The sequence below is a fragment of the Rhineura floridana genome, chromosome 20 (genome assembly GCF_030035675.1).
Source record: "Rhineura floridana isolate rRhiFlo1 chromosome 20, rRhiFlo1.hap2, whole genome shotgun sequence".
NCBI lineage: Eukaryota > Metazoa > Chordata > Lepidosauria > Squamata > Rhineuridae > Rhineura > Rhineura floridana.
This window is the reverse complement of record NC_084499.1, coordinates 16,991,979-17,012,596: the sequence shown is the minus strand read 5'-3', so window position 1 is coordinate 17,012,596 and position 20,618 is coordinate 16,991,979. Positions and strand designations below refer to the sequence as shown.

General features: G+C 45.4%; 1 protein-coding gene across 1 annotated transcript in view; it reads right to left on the bottom strand.

Annotated features, from left to right (window-relative positions):
• Positions 1–20,618, bottom strand: part of LAMC3 (laminin subunit gamma 3) — a 53,494-nt gene that overhangs the window by 10,312 nt on the left and 22,564 nt on the right. The window contains exons 9-21 of the mRNA XM_061604245.1: positions 20,405–20,521; positions 19,046–19,247; positions 17,869–17,981; positions 17,090–17,308; positions 11,159–11,347; positions 9,113–9,358; positions 8,130–8,283; positions 7,396–7,538; positions 5,678–5,856; positions 4,615–4,759; positions 2,453–2,658; positions 962–1,038; positions 369–503 (exon numbers count right to left, since the gene is read on the bottom strand). Of these exons, the coding sequence (XP_061460229.1) occupies positions 369–503; positions 962–1,038; positions 2,453–2,658; positions 4,615–4,759; positions 5,678–5,856; positions 7,396–7,538; positions 8,130–8,283; positions 9,113–9,358; positions 11,159–11,347; positions 17,090–17,308; positions 17,869–17,981; positions 19,046–19,247; positions 20,405–20,521 (2,125 nt within the window). The remainder of the gene's footprint in view (positions 1–368; positions 504–961; positions 1,039–2,452; positions 2,659–4,614; positions 4,760–5,677; positions 5,857–7,395; positions 7,539–8,129; positions 8,284–9,112; positions 9,359–11,158; positions 11,348–17,089; positions 17,309–17,868; positions 17,982–19,045; positions 19,248–20,404; positions 20,522–20,618) is intronic.

Below are 20,618 nucleotides of genomic sequence, written 5' to 3'. Positions count from 1 at the left end.
TATTTTGATATTAGAGTGAAGATCCTAACATAGGAATGAACTTAAAAATAAATGAATGAAACTGTAAATTGATTGGGCATCGGAAAGTAGTATGTCAGTGTTATTTACATGTATGCATGTTTGTATGTTGTTTTTTAAACGGACTTACGAACTTCCTACAGCTATGTTCTACTTCCACTACTGGAAGTAATAATGCCTCTGAATACCAGTTGCTGGGAATCACGAGTGGAAGAATTGCTGCTGTACTACTTGTAAGCTTCCCATGGCCATCTGGTTGGCCATGGTGAGAACAGGATGTTGGACTGGATGGGCCTCTGGCCTGATCCAGCAGCCTTTTGTTTCTCAGACAGATTTCCCCAAGAGCTCACCTCTCTTCCATCTGTCCCATAAACTCCAGTGTTGCGTTGTCCTCTATGATGCTCTGCAGAAGGCGATAGGTCTTGCTGGAGGTGAGCATTGCCTTCATCGCAGTGGCCTCCACCAAGGCTGCAGCCTCCATCTGGCTATGGAGAGAAGACAGAAAATACTGTGGCGTCCGCATCACTGGCAGTCTCACCGGTCAGATCACCACTGCCACGAGGTGATTAATTGGCGAGGCTGCGATTTAAAAGGCACATTAATTTTTTTGGCACTTTTTTTTTTTGCTATGGTGTAATGGCGAATGAAAAACAAAGACAGTATAAAAGATGGCCCTGCTTTCAAGCGGCAATTGGTTGTTTTTGTTGATTAAACCATAAATTCTTTCATATTACATTTGGGGAGGGGCTCGGACTCAGCGGTAGAGCATTGCCTTGCATGCAGAAGGTCCCAGGTTCAATCCTCGGAGTGCAGTGATCGACTGCGTATATAAGGGGTAAGATGATATTTCAGGTATCCTGGCCCCAAGCTGCATAGGGCTTTGTACACCAAAACCAGAACCTGAAACCTGGCCTGGTAGCTTATGTGAAAATGAGAAACGTACCTCCGGGCCAGTCCCCTAGACTCCAGCGCTGGACGGCTCCAGTTGGTGGGCTGGTGTGACATCTCAGCAGGAAAATCCTTGAACAGGGTGACAGAGGGAAGAGAAACAAAAAAACAAAATAGGCTTCTGGGTTTTTGACACAAGCTCTCTTTCTCTGGGAGTCATGGCACAAATGACAGCAGGATTTCATCAGTAATATCTTGGCTGAGGGATGGGGAGGGCATGGTCAACCCCTGGATCTTCTAAAACAGGGTTGGGGAATCTTTGACCCACCAGTTGCTGCTGGACTACAACTCCCATCATCTCCAGGGCTGGAACAAGGCTTAGGGCGAGCAATATTTTAGAGGCTGGTTTTTTTTAAAATTGTTTTCAAAACTAGCAGCAGAAAATTGCTACATAAAAATCTAGTCACTTGCGGACCTTTGGGTATCAAGTGACTAATAAATCTAATGAATAATAATAATAGACAATAAGCAAATTAATGGAAAATTAGGGACCAAATCCAAATTAGGCAGAATTCTAGAATATCTCTAGAGTCTACTATGAATTGGCCTCGTCTTTGGATGCATCCCATAATTCACTTACCTCAGGGGTGGGGCACCTGTGGCCCTCCATTTGATGCTGGACTACAACTCCCAGCAACCCTGACCATTTTGCCCAACCACATTTGAAAGGCTGCAGGTTCCCTATCCCTGACTTAAAGAGTCCACCACCGCTACGAAACGGTGACAGCAGAAGGGTGGGTCTATTAGTCTCTCCATCGGCCATGATAAGTAAACAGAATCCTCGGTAGAATGGCAATATACCTGAGTACCAGGCTTTGGGGACAACCAATGAGAAAAGACAATCCTCTCCTTGTTAGCTTTCCAGAAGCACCAAGCTAGTCACTATTAGCCACAGAATGTGGGCCTAGAAGAGGGGAACCTCCAGCCCATGGGCCTAACTAGGCCTGTCAGATCTCTCCACGTGGCTCACTAGGCTGTTTTGGCCAATACACGCCCACTTGCCCTGCACCTGATGTCCTATATGATGTCAAGCATGCAGCAAGTAAAGATGCAGGTGTGAAACTGGCTTTGTAAGCTCCATTGACCAGCTGATGTCGGGATTTGCAAAGCCCAGTGTACGGCACTCTGGAAGTCCCGGAGTGATAGTGGTGGCTGGTGCCCATTGGGACGGGTAAGGTGGAAGGCAGGAAGCCCAAACAGGAGGTGGAGCCAGAGCCAATGACAGGCAGAGTCAACTCATTCTATTTCCCTCCCTACTGAGATCCACAACAGCAACTCTGAGACTAAGGAAGAGGAAGCAGACAGGCGGGCCACCCTCTGGACTGGTTGTAAGTAAGGTGGCAGGCCGGTGGGGACTGGCTGAGGACAGACTGAGGTTGGTGGGGCAGTCCCCCATTTGCCTCCTCTGCCCGGCGATCAGCGATCACTTTCCCTGTGCACAGTTTGGAAATTCTGAGAAACACCGGCTCAGCATTCGGCCTGGTACCATTGCAACCAGCGTCTCGGTGGCCAGCTGGATCTCTCGGTGAGTCGACCACAGGAAGGGCTGGATGTTGGAGAGGAGGGTGCAGCCTTTGGCGCCCCTCTGATAGTCACAGCCCAGGATCTCACTGGTGTTCCTCAGCCGGCTCCCTGCGTCGCGCACCAGGCTCTCCAGCTCCGCAAGCTTTTCTAAGAAAGCCACTTTGGCACCTGTGAGGGACAAAAATGGGCTCTTTACGGCAGCTGTTCCTGGGCCCACGCATCTGGGGCTGCAAAAGTTAATGTGGAGCCTTATTAATCTTATGTGTGTAATGAGGACGGTGTGTTGGGAGAGCGATCACTCCCCTCCCTTTGCACTGAAGATACATAATAAGTTTCAGGTATGTAGTAAGTTTCAGAGCAGCACGCTTGGGCTTCTGCCATAAGCCAGGGAACCAGGGACCACTGTGAAGCCTGGTCTCTCTACCCCCCAGAAAGAACACTGTAGCAAGGAGGAGACCAATCCATTGGCAAAAGAAGGATCACAGGAATATAGGAAGCTGCCTTATACTGAGTCAGACCGTTGGGCCATCTAGCTCAGTGTTGTCTACACTGACTGGCAGCAGCTCTTCAGGGTTTCAGGTAAAGACACCCCCCCAGCTCTATCTAGAGATGCGGGGGATTGAACCTGGGGCCTTCTGCACGTAAAGCAGATGCCCTAACCACTGAGCTATGGCAGTTACCCAAAGGAGAAACAGCTACAGAATGCCATAAGAGCTGATTAAGAGCTGCAGCTCACATTTACTGGACAAATATATGGTTCAGAATAGGGAATTCTGCTCAATTTTCATTTGGTACCAAATTTTCCATTAATTTGCTTATTCTCTACTGTTGCAGATCAGATTTTTATGTAGCAATTTTCCATAGCTGTTTTCAAAAACAGTTTTTTTTAAAGAAATCCATCTCTAGCATACCAATATTAAGAATAATTTTATAGATAATTCCTTTCATAAGATCAACCTTTCCTTTAAAATTATTGACATTTCCATTTAAAATATAGAAATTAATAACAATATTTTTTGCAAGGGGAAGAAAGGATCAGTAAAAGCAGTCACTAGCAGACACAGAACGAATGCAAATGGATATCGGCCTGTTAGGTCGACGGAAGGCTTTTGAACCAGGACCAGCCAATGGATCCCGTCCTTAGTTTGGAACATAATTGTCCTTCCATATTTTACGATAACAGTTCTTGGCTCAAAAAAGTACCAACATGCATTTAAAAAGTACCTATTTGGGGATTAGATCTGTTAGAAATATGTAAACTGAGACAAAGTACATATTATGGGTTGTGGTAAACAAGCTTTTATTCAGAGTAGACCCATTGAAATTAACGGCCTTGGCTAAATTAGGCCCACTAATTCAAATGGATCTACTCTGAGTAAAAGTGAGCTGAAAACAACCCTTAAATATGACTTTTTTGAGAAGATACTGTATGTTGTGACTTAAATACGAACGTTTGTATGGATTTGTACAAAATTCCCAGAATTATGCAAAGATGAGACAAGATGAACTCATGAATGAACACATGTGAAACTGACACAATCAAGATATAGACTGATCCATTCATCCTTAGCCCCAACCTTTTTCGGGACAAATCCTGGGGTGCTCTTGCGTTTCTACTTTGATGAGACATAGGAGATATATTGAATTGGACCATTGGTCCATTTAGCTCAGTATTGTCTACACTGACAAGGCAGCAGCTCTCAAGGGTTTCAGGCAGGAATCTTCTCTACCAGCCCTACCCAGAGATGTCATTGGAGACTGAATCCGGGGCCTTCTGCGTGCAAAGCAAATGTTCTAACCATTGGGCTACAACCCTTCCCCAAAAGGACAGAGGAAGCTGCCTTATACTGAGTCAGGCCATTGCTCCATCTAACTCAGTATGGTCTGCACTAACTGGCAGCAGCACTCCAGGTTTTCAGACAGGGGACATTCCCAGCCCTACTTGGAGATAGCTGGGGACTGAACCGGGGACTTTCTGCACACAAGGCAGATGCTCTACCAATGAGCTATGGCCTTTCCCCCAGGAGGATTCTGCTACTGTTGTGTCTGAAAATTCCCCTCCAGATCTTTCGTTTGCTACGACAGAAAGGGAAGCCCCCCTCCCCATCCAGCCCATCTTTTTACCTTTCAGCAGGTAACGGTTGTGGAGGGTGTCTCCCCGTGGGGCCTCCCCAAGCACAGCGGAATAATAATGTGCCCTCGGCCTGCCACAGTTCGGCTTCTGTAACCACAACTCCATCTCTGTCAGCTTGGCCTTCAGCCTGTCTGCCTGCAGGAGGGAAAGAAACCCAGATCAGATGGCTTTTAGGAAGGAAGACAGAAATAATATAAAAGTACAGCCTCGCTGTATATCCTTGAGCTTTGGGTCCACAGCTTTCTACCTGCAGGGGGGAAAGAGGCCCAGATCAGATGGCTTTTAGGAGGGAAGACAGAAATTATATAAAATACAGCCTCACTGTATATTCTTGAACTTTGAGTCCACAGTTTTCTACCTGCAGGGCGGAAAGAGGCCAAGATGAGATAGTCTTCGGGGTTGGCGGTGGTGGGGAGACAGACATACAAAAACAGCCTCATGGTATATTCCTGAACTTGGGATCACAACTTTCTGGCTGCAGGGGGAAAGAAGCCAATGTGAGATGGCTTTTTGGAGGGCGGGTGGGGAATAAACATAATATAACCCTGCACTTCAGGTCCATAGCTTTCTGCCTACAGGTGGAAAGAAGCGGAGATGAGATGCCTTTTGGGGAACAACAGACATCATAGAAAAAGGCAAGCTGCCTGACTATTCATTTAACTAAGCTGACTAAAAGTCTGATCGGCTGGCTAACTGGCTGACCGACAGACTGATCTCTGCACCTTTTGAAGACTTTCCTCTTTCAACAAGCATATCCCAGTCTGCGTCTGTGTTAGAATTGCTTTTTAATATTTTGTTTTTAATAATATGTTTTTAACCCTTTTTTAAAAGATGTTTTTAAAGCTTTTTTTAAAATGTTTTTAACGTTGTTTTGTTTTAATGTATTTTAAGGTCTATTTTTATGATGTTTTAAAGTGTTTTTAGCACTTCTGTTTGCTGCCCTGGGCTCCTGCTGGGAGGAAGGACGGGATAAAAATCAAATAATAAATAATAAATAAATTAATAAATGAAAGGAAGCGAGCCGGCAAAGCCGAGCAGGAATGTGGACCAGACCTCTTCCTTCACGAGGCTGTAGCAAATGGGGCACTCCTGGCACTGGTTGCTCCTGGGGTCATAGAAGTAGTTAGCCTCGCACTGGTCACACTTGTACCCCACAAAGCCTCTCTTGCACACGCACGTGCTGTTCTTGTGGCACTGGGGGGAGACAGAGCCGAGCCGGGAGCAGTTGCAGGCTGGAAGAAAGGGAAGAAGAGGAGTGATTGCGATGGTGGGGATGTAGCGCGCATGGGGAGTAGTAATCGAAGGAAAGGGGCTGCAGTTTGGTGGTAGAGGATTTGCCTTGCAGGCAGAAGTTCACCGGCTCAGTCCCCGGCATCTCCAGGTGGGGCTGGGAGGGACACCCTGCCTGAAACCCTGGAGAGCTGCTGCCAGTCAGTGGAAACAATACTGAACTAGATGGACCAAAGGTCTAACTCAATATAAGGCAGCTTCCTATGTTCCTAAAGGGAAGGGCCGTAGCTCAGGGGTAGAGCACCTGTCTCGCATGCAGAAGGTCCCCGGTACAATCCTCGGCATCCCCAGGAAGGTCTGAGAGAGCCCCTGGCCTGAAACCCCAAAGAACTACTGCCATTCAATGTAGGCAATATTGAGCTAAATAGACCAATGGTCTGACACAGTATAAGGCTGCTTCCTATGTCCACTACCCCCTTTTGATTCAAACTACACCCCACCACTCCCCAAACTCATTCTCCTATCCCCAGCTTGCCCAGCTTTTGGGGGGCGGGTGGGGGAGAGGCTTCCAGAGGAGGGCAAAGGGAACACAAAAGGGTTTTGTTTTTTTTAGGGCCACTATTTCCAGCTCAGATGGCTCCTACTGTTCCTTAGGACTGTTTACTCCCATAGGATGCTCAGTGTCACCTGATTTTAAATGGGAAGAGCAGATAGTTCCTTTGCTCCCACAAGAGGCCGTGCTGCCCAACAACTTGGATGGCTACTAGTCACGATGGCTCTGTTCTCCCTCCTCTGTCGGAGGCAGTATGCCTCCGAGTGCCCGTTCCTAGGAATCTCAAGTGGGGAGAGTGCTGTTGTGCTCGGGTCCTGCTGACGGGCTTCCTATTGGGGCATCTAATTGGCCACTGTGAGAACAGGAGGCTGGACTATGATGGACCACTGGCCTGATCCAGCAGGTTCTTCTTATGTTCTTCCTCCCTTGTTGGAGGCAGTAAGCTGGGAATCACAAGTGGGGAAAAGTTACTCCTATACTCAGGTCCTGCTTGCGGGCTTCCCATTGGGGCATCTGATTGGCCACTGTGAGAACAGGAGGCTGGACTACGATGGGCCTTTGGGGCCTGATCCAGCAGCCGGGCTCTTCTTAGTCATGACAGCCAAGAATGGAACCTCCACTCCCAGAGGCAGCCTATCTCTGAAAACCAGTTGCTAAGACCTGTGAGTGGGGCAAGTGCTGTTGCACTCAGGTCCCACTTGTGGGCTTCCCACTGAGGCATCTGGTTGGCCCGTGAAAACAGGACGCTGGACTAGATGGGCCAGTGGCCTCATCCAGCAGAGCTCGTCTTATGTTCTCATATAATCTGGCTGCATTTTTCACTCTCTGAATAATTTATCAACTTCTATCACATCCCCTCAGGACAGAGCCTCTGAATCAGCTGCGTTTCAGTTGTGTGTGCAGGGAGGAGATCCCAAAAGAGCGCCCCTCAACCTGAGTGAGACCAGAGAGTCAATTGTGAAGATGACCAAACTGGCATTGACGTTACCTCGGCAGCCTTGGAAGGAGAACCCGAAGAAGCCGGCCTGGCACCGATCACACAAGACTCCTTCCACGCCAGGTTGGCAGGCGCATTGCCCCGTGAGCAGGTGGCAACGGCTGTGCTGGGATCCTACCGGGTGACACTGGCAGCTGGGGGTGAGGAGAGAAGAGGGAAATAGCTTGGGACCAGGTTATCTGACAGACTGCCAGTATAATCCTACCTGTACGCTAAGATTCCAATTCCTTCTCGAGTGCCCATCATTAAGACTAGTTAGGTTGGCTTGGACAAGAAACAGGGCCTTTTGGTGGTGGCCCCAGAGCTGTGGAACTCCCTATTTATTTCTTTAACCACCCTGGTGGCACTTAGCCACCTGAGTTCGCTCTTAGAAGGAGTGACAACTCTTTTTAATCTGTGTTTTATTTTATAATATTTTAACTGTGCATTACATTTTTTTTAAACTGCGTTTTGGATTTTTTAAAATTGCAATTGTACAGTATTTTGGAACGTTTTCACTGTTTTAGAATGCTTTTCTTTTTCTTCTTAAATGGTTTTATTTATGTTTACAGCCCTGGGCTCTTTCATGAGGAAGAGCAGGATATAAATAATAATAATAACAACAACACCAACAACAACAATAATGATAATACCAAGTACCACCTTGTATTTCCCGTGTTACATATTCCCCACCTGACTTTTCTGTAGAGGTCAATTTCCCTGCCCACCCACCTCGTGTCCGTTACCTTTTGCACCCCTTTCCCGGTTGGAGGTCAAAATAACCCTCTTGGCACTGGCTGCAGTCCCGCCCAGTCACGTGGGGGAGGCAGACGCATTGACCGGTCACACTGTCACAAACCTCTGGCCTGCGGGCAGAGCCTCCAGGGTTACACTTGCAGGCTAGGAAGCAAGGAGGGGGAAATAAAGTGTGGTTTTATTGTCTTAAATCAGGGTTAGGAAACTTTGTCAGCCTGAGGGCCACATTTGTTCATGGACAACATTCCAGGGGCCACATACTAGTGATAGGTGTGACAAAGATGGGCGTAGCCAGAGACACAACTCTCTCTTTCTGTTCCATCCAGGCAAGCAAGAGCAGGGCTAGTGTGGGGTCTGGCCTGGGGACAGTTATGCGGGTCAGAGAGGCCTGGAGGGCTGCAATTTACCCCGGGGCTGAATTCCACCTCCCATGGAAACCATAATTTCAAGATAAAACCGATAGTAATTGTTTTTTAAAAATTGAAAAGTGTCCAGAAACATCAATTGATCCAGATAGACTGGTTCCAGATGATGACATGATTGGGCATTTGCTGGTCCCCCAAGGCCAATCACAGGGCCTGCTGCCCTAACCATGCTACTATTTTCACCCTACACAGAATATCCAAGAAGATCAGATGCAGCCTAAGAGAATTCTCGGTTTACATCTTTAGCCTTTTCTATGTTACAAGAGTATCACTGAACATGCTGTTCCATGACTGCACATGTCACAGGCCAGGACCAAGCCCTCACGACCTCTTCCTTTTAGAAATATGAAAAAGTAGGGGTGGTATCCAACTTAATTCTACTCAGGGTAGATCCCTTTAAATGAATGAACCTCAGTCATGTCCAACAATTCCTATGGCTCCACTCAAGTAGAACAAAACACTCAAGTAATGGGGAAAAAACCTACTTGTGCTGCTGGGACAAAAAGTTTCAGAGCAGCTCTCAGGGCAAGCTGGAGGTCTGTACTTACGTGCACACTTCTCAGTAGGGTTGGCAGCTAATGGATCCCCGTAGAAGTCTTCCTGACACCTCTCACAGCGGTCCCCTGCGGTGTTGTACAGACAGCGGAGACAGTGGCCTGAGAGGGCGTCACAGTTGCCCACGGCATTGGAGTCCACGTTGCCATTGCAGTCACAGGGGCTGCAAGGTCGGACTTGTCCATTCCTTCCCAGTGGGTCCCCGAAAAAGCCATCATCGCACAGCTCACACAGTCTCCCTGGATCAGGACAGAAGAGACAGGAGGAGAGAAGGGAGTTTTGTAAAAGGGTCCCACAAACATAAACTGCAGATGGAACTACAGACCCTAAGAAAGCAGTTTTCAAAAGGCTTCACTTTTCACAGGGTACACATGTAACATGCACTGGTGCTTTCAGGTTGAACAGGGTTGGTAGGTTATTGGAACAATTAAAAAAAGCTCTGCTCATCCTGTTTGATTGGATGTGAAAGTAGGATGACTGCATTTGTGATGAGTTTTATCCAGGTAAATTTTACTCAGGCCCCTTCTGTGCTATACATTTAAAGCAAGTATCATAACACTTTAAACAGTCATGGCTTCCCCCAAAGAGTAGACTCATTAAAATTAACGAACCTGATTAACTTAGGTCAATTAATTTCAGTGGGTCTGCTCTGAGGGGCCATCTGCACTGCACATTTAAAGCAATATTATGCCACTTAAACAGCCATGGCTTCCTCCAAAGAATCCTGGGAACTGTAGTTTGTTTTAAGGATGTGGAGAGTTGTTGGGAGACCCCTAGTTCTGTCACAGAGATATAATTTCCAGAGTGATTTAACAATCCATCCCTCTTCCCAGGGAACTCTGGAAACTGTAGCTCTGTGAGAGGAATAGGGGTGGCCTAACCAGAGCTTGGAAAAGTTACTTTTTTGAACTATACCTCCCATCAGCCCAATCCAGTGGTCATGCTGGCTGGGGCTGATGGGAGTTGTAGTTCAAAAAAAGTAACTTTTCCAAGCTCTGGGCCTAACAACTCTCAGCACCCTTCACAAACTACAGTTCCCAGGATTATTTGGGGGAAGCCATGACTGTTTAAAGTGGCATAATACTGCTTTAAATGTAGAGTGCAGATGGGACCTCAGAGTAGACCTACTGAAATTAATCGACCTAAGTTAGTCTGGTTCATTAATTTTATTGAGTCTACTCTTTCAAACCATCTTAAACTCTCTGGAAAATACACACACACATACTTGTTTGTCTGGTGTAATGCATAACAGCAATCCCTTTGCCACAATTAACTTAGCCAAGAGAATTATTTCTCCCTATTTTGTATTTGCCATTGTTAAAATGAATCCAAAGGCCCATAAAGGCAAAATTGTCTTTATTCCTCTCCCTCTGAAGAAAAAAAAAGACAAATCTGTTTTCTATCACTAATTGCAAGGGAGACAGAGTTACAAAACATTTGTCTGCCAATTCCATGAGTCAATATTTAAAATAAATGTGGAGGTCCACTGGGGCAAGGACAACAAGTGACAAAGGAAAAGGGGAAAGAGGGAAGGAAAGGTAGAGAGGTATTCCAAAGCTTGGCTCCATAACCATGAGGACTAGTAACTTGCTCTTTTTAAAAAATATGTTGAAAACGCAGAAAGAATGAGGATTCTTCAAGGTTCTGGAGAATTTGCAGCTTTGGAAACCACAGCTCTACAAACTTTTCAAGGAAGTCAAAATGACCAAAGAGGCAGTGAGGTTTTATGGCTGCCAGGGGAAGACCTCAAGGGTCTGACCATAGGCACCACATTGGCAATTCCTGACTTAACATATGAGCAGTAGGGCCCCGCTTTTTGGTGGCCAGCTTTTCGGCGTTCCACTAATAGGGCGGTTTTCAATTAGAGTAATTAGAGTAAGGCCCCACTAATACGGCGCTTGTTCCGTTTTTACGGCTTTTTGGGGGCGTTAGGTGCCATTTTATCGATGGAGTTTCACTTTTCAGCGGATTTCACTTTTAGGCGGGGGTCTGGAACGTAACCAGCCGTATGAGTGGGGCCCTACTGTAATGATACCTACCTCTCTGCCCCGGCGGACAATGGGTACAGACCACCTCTCCGCTCTCTGGGATGGCCATGCAAGGCGTCTGGCCGGGACAAGGGCAAGGCTCGCAGTCATCAAAGCGACCGATGAAGGGGTTGCCGTGGAAACCAGCGGCACAACGCTCACAGGAAGGCCCCTCTGTGTTGTGTAGGCACTGGCAGAGGCCTGTTGGAGAAGGGAACACAACAAGCCACTTCGAGGTACAATCAGAGAAAAGGAAAGGCAACTTTAGTTCTCCTCACACTGCACAACGCTCTTTGGGTAAGAACGGTAGAGCGGCCATTTCGCTCCATCCTAGGCCAGCATTGTTTTATCAAGCAGGAGTCAGTGAAGTTTCAAATATCTCTTGATTAAAATATTTTGACGGGCTAGCCTAATTTACTTGATCCCCTCAGTGGCACATTCCTCGCTTTAATCTGACAAACGTTGGTGGGCAGGTGGTCTCATGTAGAAATATATGTCTGTGTCTGGAACCCATCGTCCTTTTGCATGAACAACATGGTTCTAAACAGCTTTACAGAGCTGGGCTCAACCGTGGAGGCATTTTTATTATGTTACTTTATTTGCAAAATTTATGCATATTAGAAATGTCAAAGCAACATACAAAATCCTTGAAACAAATGAACGATAAAGACAAAGTCGCAATAAAAAGTGTTCTGATTCAGCGGTCCAAGTGGTATACATACTAGAATGATCAAGAAAGCACACCCAAGAGTCAAGTGAAGGAAAACATTTTAAAACGAGGAAAAAAAGAAAGAACAGTGTCAGTCAAGGTAATTTCATGGACAGAAGGGAGAAGACCGTGCGGTATATTTTTAGACACACAGGTTGCCTAAAGTTATTTTTGGGGGGGGTAGGGATGGGCGAGAAATTTGATTTGCATTTCAAGCTGAATCTATCAAATTTGCACTTTCCAAAACAATATGAGAACTGAGATACTGTCATCCTTTGAAATTCGCACTTATCCGAATTTTGCAATGGAGTTGCCAAGCAAACAATGTTTACAAAAATGTCTGTCAGAGGCAAGTGTGCCAAAAAAAAAGAAAAAGGAATATTTGAGTGAAAATAACTTGCAAAAATGCATTCTGGGATGAGAAATGGCTTGTAAAAATGTGTACCTTTGCCAAAACTGCCTACAAAAATATGTTTATTAGGAGAAATTCACTAAAACGCTGCAGAATAATCATGAGGATTTTTTTTAAATCGCAGATTGCTGCAGAAATGAGGAGAACTGAATTTAAGATTGCCAAAATGAGAAACTGAGAGAACCAAAATTGACAGATCTTTCCATCCCTTGGGCGGGGCGGGGAGAGAGAGTGGGAGGGTTGTTAAAATGTTTTCTTGTACTTTTGATAAGTAATGACCTGATTATATACTCGTAAAACTGCTAAATAAATTTATTTTAAAAAAGAAAAATAAAGCACACATACACAAATCCTTTTTTTTTTTGTCCTGAGAGCCACATTCTCATCTGGGCAACATTCCACATGCCAGTAGTGGGTGGGGCCAGAGGCAAACAGGGGAGGAGCAATGAATGTAAATTTTACCTTTGTACAGTATGCTAGTTTCTGCACATGCTCACACATCCCTTTCTAGCCTCCACCCAAGCAAACAGCCAGACAGCCAGACGAAAACACTTAAGGAAGATGCAAAGTGAGGCCAAAGGACAACATGGCCTGGGGAGAGGTGGTGTGGTTGGGGAGGTGGTATAGCACTGGGAGATTCCCGAGGGCCAGATAGAGAGGTTTCAAGGGCCGCATTTGGCCCAAGGACATAAAATGACCAAGAGGTTGTCTCGAATGAGCTCCATCACGAATGGGCATCACATAAAAGAATAGCTTCCTGGCTCTGGAGCGAGAGCGTTTGATGTCTGCTGAAATAGTTTCAGCCACCAACAAAAAGCAATGGCTCAACATTTCCGTGTTGTATGGTTTTCTGCCAACCATCAGTGGTTTCAGCCCTGATATAAAGCAGAGACAGTAAAAAAGAAAAGAATGCCACTTCAAAACAAGATGCAAAATGAGCCAACGCCTGGGGCCTCTGATAATGTGGGACCGTGCCTATAGATTCAACGTGCCCATTCTTAGGGATTTCTCCAGTTTACATATAAACTGTTTCCAATATGAAATGAAAGGTGTATTGGGGGGGGGGGAAATAGCAAGTTAGCAACACACTTCTGCAGGCAGTTAAAAGCAATGTGTCACACAAGGAAACACAATCACCAATGACACAGTAAAAGATTTAGGAAACAGCTCGAGGGCAGTGCTTATTTAATTTTTAAAATTATAAAACATTGCAGGTGATGGAGTGAACAAAACAGTGCAAGGAGACCGTCTCAAAAAGAGTAAAATCCAGTTCAGAGCATCAGCAGTAGTGATCATTCATACCAGCAGGAGCTGCAACAGAATGTTGCCATGTGGAATGTTCCAGGGATATAAGGATGCAGTGATTTCCATAAGGGATAGGCAATAAATTTGATTCAGTGCGCATTTTGAGCCGAATCGATCAGATTCACACTTTCCGAAACAATATGAGAACAGCAACACAGGCATCCTTCACAATTTGCACTTAATTGAATTTTGCAGTGCAGTCAACAACCAAACAATGTTTTCAAAAATGCTTATGTAAGAGGAAAGTGTGCATAACAATGAATATGAGTGAAAATAACATACAAAAATGAATTAGATGATGAGAAATTGCTTGCAGAAATGTGTACGTTAGTAAAATTGCCTACAAAAATGTGTTTATTAGGACAAAATGGCACTAAAATGTTAGAGAACTTTCATGAGGATTTTTTTTGAAAAAAATTGCAAATTGCTGCAGAAATGTGGAGAACTGAATTTAATATTGGAAATGTTGGAATACTGGAGAACTGAAACAGATCTTTCCATCCCTAAATTCCATCCTATTTTGTGTTTGTTGCAATCAGTGCTGTTTCCGTTCTGCAACAAAACCTATGTAATTTGTCTCACTGCCTGCTATGGCTAAAGCTAATTAATTATGTAATTAATTTCAGTGGAAGGGAAACGTCAAAAGTGATGAAAAAAATCACATAATGATTTGTGTAACATTTATGCACTAAAAACACAGCATCAACAAACACTTTTGTCTTTGCTTGGGTTTCGGTTTCTGGCCTCAGGGCACACATGTGGACTGTGGCAACTTCTGCTCCCATTTCCGACGGAATTATCCATCGTTTATAAATGCTCCTATTCAGGGTTCCAGCCAGCCATACCCTCTTCCAAGCTACTCCATTCCATTCGCACACACACACACACACACCCTGGTGAGTGAGCATTCTATGCCAATTGAGCATGCTCAGTCCTCCTCAGTTTCTCCACAGGCCCATTTAACCACTGTGGCAGCACAGGACAAGATGGAAATGAGGACAGTGTTAGTTGGATTGGATTTTCCTCGGGAAATGAGTTGCAGCCAGAGTGGGACAAGATGTGATGAGGAGGAGTCAAACAGAGAAGAGGAAATTGGGTATGGTAGGTCTGGGGAAAAATAATTAAGCGACTAGCAAGTGCCTATCTAATGGATGCACAGCTTGATTGGTGGAAACTAGAGCTGGGAGATCAAAGCCCTAGAATAGCATCCAGGGATTATGTGCAACCAGAAAGGAAGAAAAAAGAGACCAGACCCGGTAGAAAGCGGAGGCGGGAGAAAAAGGCTTGCAGAGCATCATGCTGTTTCCATTTGGCAAAGCAGAGTAACTTGTTAAGAACTTTCCTTTTAAAAAAAACAACTCAGCAACTCCTTTTATGTCTCAACCCCAACAAACATTCCAGATGTTGTAACAACAGAGCACCAGCCAGATGCTGGCAGCCTCTGCATCCATGAGTGTGTGTCCGTGCGTTGTAGAATCACACACAACAGGCGTATATGGATCGGGTTAAAGGTGGCCACTGCGTGGGCATCAGGGCTGTGGAGTCGGAGCCAGAGTTGTGGAGTCAGAAGCAATTTTGGGTGGAGTCGGAGTCGGTAGAAATGTACCGACTCCAACTTCAAAATAAAAACTTTCATAGGAATTTAGGAAAGTTTTCTTGTTCAGAAATTTTAATCAAATAAATGTATTTTATGTTCTATCAATCTACCTGATGATTCACATGGTGGTGATGAAATGCCTTGTGCTTCCTATTTACTACAGTAAATTTGTTATTACTAGTTAATATACATTTGCCATTTATGAAGGAGTCGGACAGTAGCAAAAACAGAGGAGTCGGAGTCAAAGGTTTGGCGTACCGACTCCACAGCCCTGGTGGGCATGTCCAATGACATTTTATTTGGGGGGTGGTTCCGATGTTATTGTCTGCATTTGTTTTGTATTGAAGAAATTCTTGATATTGATATCCCATATCCTTTTAAATTCTGTTCCTGGGGCATGGGAGACTAATGGCAGGATGACAAAAGTGGATTTGGCGAGCTCTTACGGTCACCAAGAGGCTTCGACTTCGAACCTGGAAGCACACCCACCATGTATTTTGCAGGGGTCCAAGGACCTGACTGCACTTCCTACATTTGAACCTACTTCTTATGAACGTCAATTTCACTTGGATATCTGTCAGGATGTGGGTGGCATACATAGACTTACATGTTTAAAGTGGGATGGATGTATTGATAGTCATTGTATTAATGTGAGCTGATGTCTTCTTTTCTTTTCCTTTCTTTTTGTTGCTGTGGTTAAACTTGCTATAGAAATGAACCACCACCATCACTCCCACCTTTGGCCACTGTAGCCTTTTCAGTTGCGGCTCAGGGCCTTTTCAGTTTTGGCTCCCCATCTGTGGAATGCTCTCCCTAGTGAGGTCCGCCCAGTGCCTTTGTTGACATTTTCGATGCCAAGTAAAGATTTACCTTTTTCCCCAGACCTTTGATAGACTGAGTTGAGTTTGCCTTTTAGGGCCCATTCATACCTAACTGCAAAATCCACGTTTTCCATACTCGGTTGGTGGCCTTGAGATCCATGCGTGTCCCATTTGTGGTCAGATTATTGTGAAAACCCGATTATCAAGCATCCATACATGTGGGCTTTTTTTTGGTCTAAATTGCTTTAGCATTGGCTGCTCCCCTAAGTCCACCCCTTTTCAGTGACTGGTCCATATGGGTCATTTGTTTTTTGCGCATTTTTTCAGAAGAATGCAGAAGTGTGTATCTTTTTTTAAAATTCCCATGCATGCACAGGTTTGCGGATGTGCTATTGGATGGGAAGGAGACAAGGGGCTTGGCGTATGATGGAGGAATACCCATGGACTGCATATTGCAGGAAAGTTTGTGGCATTGCGTCTGAGCGCACGGATGTGAATACAATTAATTACCGGTTTAGAAAAACATCAGGTTTTGGGTGGTATTTCTAATGTGCATTTGTGAATGTGAAAATCCGTATATAGTAAGAAATGTTAATATTTTATATGATTTTTTTCCTATGGTTCATGTGTGTTATGTGCCTTCAAATCAATTATGACTTATGGTGACCCTATGAATCAGTGACCTCCAATAGCATCTGTCATGAACCAATCTGTTCAGATCTTGTAAGTTCAGGTCTGTGGCTTCCTTTATGGAATCAGTCCATCTCTTGCTTGGCCTTCCTCTTTTTCTACTCCCTTCTGTTTTTCCCAGCATTATTGTCTTTTGTAGTGAATCATGTCTTCTCATGATGTGTCCAAAGTATGATAACCTCAGTTTCATCTTAGCTTCTAGGGATAGTTCTGGTTTAATTTGTTCTAACACCCAATTATTTGTCTTTTTTGTGGCCCATGGTATGCCCAAAGCTCTCCTCCACCACCACGTTTCAAATGAGTTGATATTTCTCTTACACTGAAGTAACCAGGTCATTAAATAAATAATACCCCCACACACAAGAAATGCCTAATAGCAAAGACAAGTAGGCAGAGAGAAAGGACTGACCTGTATCAGGATCGCAGCTGCCGTGCTGGTTGCAAGAACAGGGGATGCATCTGGAGAAAGGGCCACCAAAGTTTGCCTCCCGCTTGTAGCCAGCAGCACAGGACTCGCAGAACTGGCCTACGTACCCTTGCGGGCATATACACTCTTCGACCCACACGGCCGGCTGGGCAAGGCCCGGGCGAGCTGACGTCAGCTGGACTTCCTTCAGGGAGATCCTGCCTGTGGAAAAAGAGGAGAGATACAGAGGGGGGCACGGAATCAATGGCTACTAGCCATGACGGCTACATTTGTTGTCAGGGGCAGAATGCCTCTGAATACCAGTTGCTGGGAATGACAAGTGGGGAGATTTGCTTTTGCGTTCAGGTCCTGCTTGAGGGCTTCCCATTGGGGCATCTGGTTGGCTGCTGTGGGAACAGGAGGCTGGACTAGATGGGCAGATAGAGCAGCCGGGCTCTTATGTTAATTCAAGCTCAGTTAAAAGCAGAGGACACCTGAGAAATGCCTCCTTTGCTCATTCTAACACAAACAGACCCAATTCCAGCTTTCTGTTTGCACAGTGGCCAGCCAGATGCCCATGGGAAACCTACAAGCACTCTCCTAACAGTCAGCCAAAGGGCCTCCTTACATTCAGCTGAAATCTGCTTCTCTGCCATTTCCGCACCCATCCATTTGAATCCTGCCCTCTGGAGTGACAGAGAATGAGTCTGCTCCACCTCCTACATGACGGCCTGTATCAGGGAACAGAGGCCTTCCACACACAAGCTTCTTGAATGACTTACCTGGTCCCTGGCTGCTTCTGGCCCGGATCCGGAGCACCTTCAGGTTGGAGAGCAGGCGCTGGAACTGGAACACTGAGAGAGCCGGCTGCATCTCTTCTTGTGCCTCGTGAAGCCTATGACAGAGAAGACCAGGAAGGAATTGGAACCACACCAAATGAGCTGGGCGATTAAAACACAGATCTGCTCACCCCAGTGAAAGGACACTTATCTGATTTCTGCGTGCGTCCCCTTCAGACTTCAGCACCTAACCAGTTAGCGGCCACTGCCACCTCTGCCCAGAAGCATGAATGTACTGCAAATCCCTGACGCTAACCAAAAATTGCTAGAGTTAACTGGACCACACTAAAGTGCATTGAACTGCCTTGTGTTGTTATTTCATTAACTGCTCCCTAAATCTCAAACCAACAATTGCTGGTCATAGTGTTAAAGTAGATGATGATAATGATGTAGGACCTGGGAGACTGTCTTCTCAGACTTGAAGCTCACTGGGTGACCTTGGGCCAATCACATCCTAACCTACCTCACAGGGTTGTTGTGAGGATAAAATGGGGAGGGGGAGAACCCTGTATATCACCTTGAGCTTTTTGGAGGAAAGGTGGGATATAATAATAATAATAATAATAATAATAATAAATTACAGGCAGTCCATGTGACATCCTCCAGATGTTTTTGGACTTCAAATCCCATTATTCCTGACCACTGACCATGCTGGCTAGGGCTGATGGGACCTGTAGTTCATAATATCTGGATGGCACAAGGTTGGCTCCCCCTGTTATGTATCGTATCACATCAAAGTATATCCACATAAAAATACAGAGAAAATAGAACTTTTAAAATTAGGTGTGATTAGTGACCTCAGGTGATTCTAGCTGACCCTCTCTTTACTTTTCATTCGATGGCTGCGATGCTACTTTTCCAGTTTTGTAGCCTTGTGCATGTTAAAAGGCGTTCAGATCAAAAGTCCTTGGCCTGTCATACGAGCAGGTGCAACCCAGGAACAGAGTCAGACCATTGGTCCATCTAGCTTAGTACTGCCTACGCTGACTGGCGGTGATTTCAAGCAGGAAGTCTTTTCCAGCCTTGCTTGGAGATGCTGCCAGGAATCGGATTGGGGACCTCCTGCGTGCAAAGCACATGCTCTCCCACTGAGCTACGGCAGATGACCAGAATGTATTACCTGAACGTAATTATGTGCTCTTCACAATGCGTGCCATTTCTGCCGTCTCCTGCACCCATGTGACTTGCAGACACCAAGATCCCGTCCCCCTCCAAAATCAGCCAGATGGGGAAAGGAGGGGAGCCGGGTGTGGCGCCCTCTGTGCGGACGTGCACAGAGAGGGTCTGCCCATAGCTGAGGCGCTGGTTACCAAGGAACTTCTCTAAGAGAAACAAACAGGAAAGGCAAACATGAGATCTGTCAATTCCGCAGTGGCAGCTGGTGGCTTCCAGGTCAGTGGAACCCTCTCCAGGGTTTTGTCTGAGCTCTTTCCAGGAGCTCCCCAAGGTACTGAACAGCTTGGACAGCACCTTGAAAATTTGGACAAAACCTCGGAGTGGATTCCACTGACATTGGAGCCACCGGCTGCCATGGCAATTCTGGTTTCTTTCTGCTTCTAATTTCCCCAATCTACAATTGTTTGCCAATTGTCCCGCAGCCGTTTGTGATTTTTTGTAAGCCCTTATGAAAATACATCATTTCTCCTAATACATTATTATTTATTTACATTTAAGAATCACTCCCCATGAGACATCCCAGACAGTAGCATATATAAAACAATTACATATCTAAAAACAGTTTAAACAACTGCATATATAACAATCATAACAATTAAAACAGTCTAAAACAACAACAGCGTATACATAAAATCAGTCCAAAGTTTGGCATGCAATTTTGCGAAATATACAATTCCCACAGCGGTTTAACAGTCAATCCCTTTTCCAACTGACAATTCCCAGAGTTCCTTAGGAAGAAGAATTGTCACTCCGTGCAGGGAACAGAGGTCTCCTAACCAGTAGTGTATTAGCAAATTCAGAAATGTAGGGTCGCTTCATAGTAGTCACAGCCACACAAACACCCTTTTTTGCTCCTGGATTGAGAATGAGATCCTTGCTAATTCCTTCTCCCACAACAACAGATATATCTAGGAGCCAATCAACATGAAAGGGGACAGTGTTAGCTACTGAAAAGAGTCTTCTCAGTGGCTGACTCACCTCCTTTCACTCTGATCGGCTGCAATCCGCAGGAGAGGACAAGGGAGTATGTTAGAAGACTCTACGCAGTGGCTAACTCACTCCCATTTCATGCTGATTGGTTTGTAGCATGCTGGAGTCATAGGGACCCTGCTCCCCAAAAAGTAGGGGGACTAAGCCCCCCCCCAAGACCCTGGATGACTACATCCCTGCTCCTAACAACTCTCAGCACCCTTTGCAAACTGCAGTTCTCAGGATTCTTTGGGGCAAGCACGCAGGACTGTTTAAAGTGGAATCATAGTGCTTTAAATATATAGCGTGGGTGGGAAGTAAATTGTAATCATACCTGGTGATAAAAAATCAGCCAGTTCCTGTCCGCCTTGTTCTAGGGAAATCTCTCCTCTAGCCCAAAGTAGGGGGACCTCCTGACCACTTGGATTTTCTGCTCTCCAGCCATCAAGTCCTGGTTAAAAAAAAATACAGAGAGAGAGAGAAGCAAAATAAGTTTGGCTGACCCAATGGTTTGGTTCTGTTGCATACTTGTCCCAAACCATGCATAA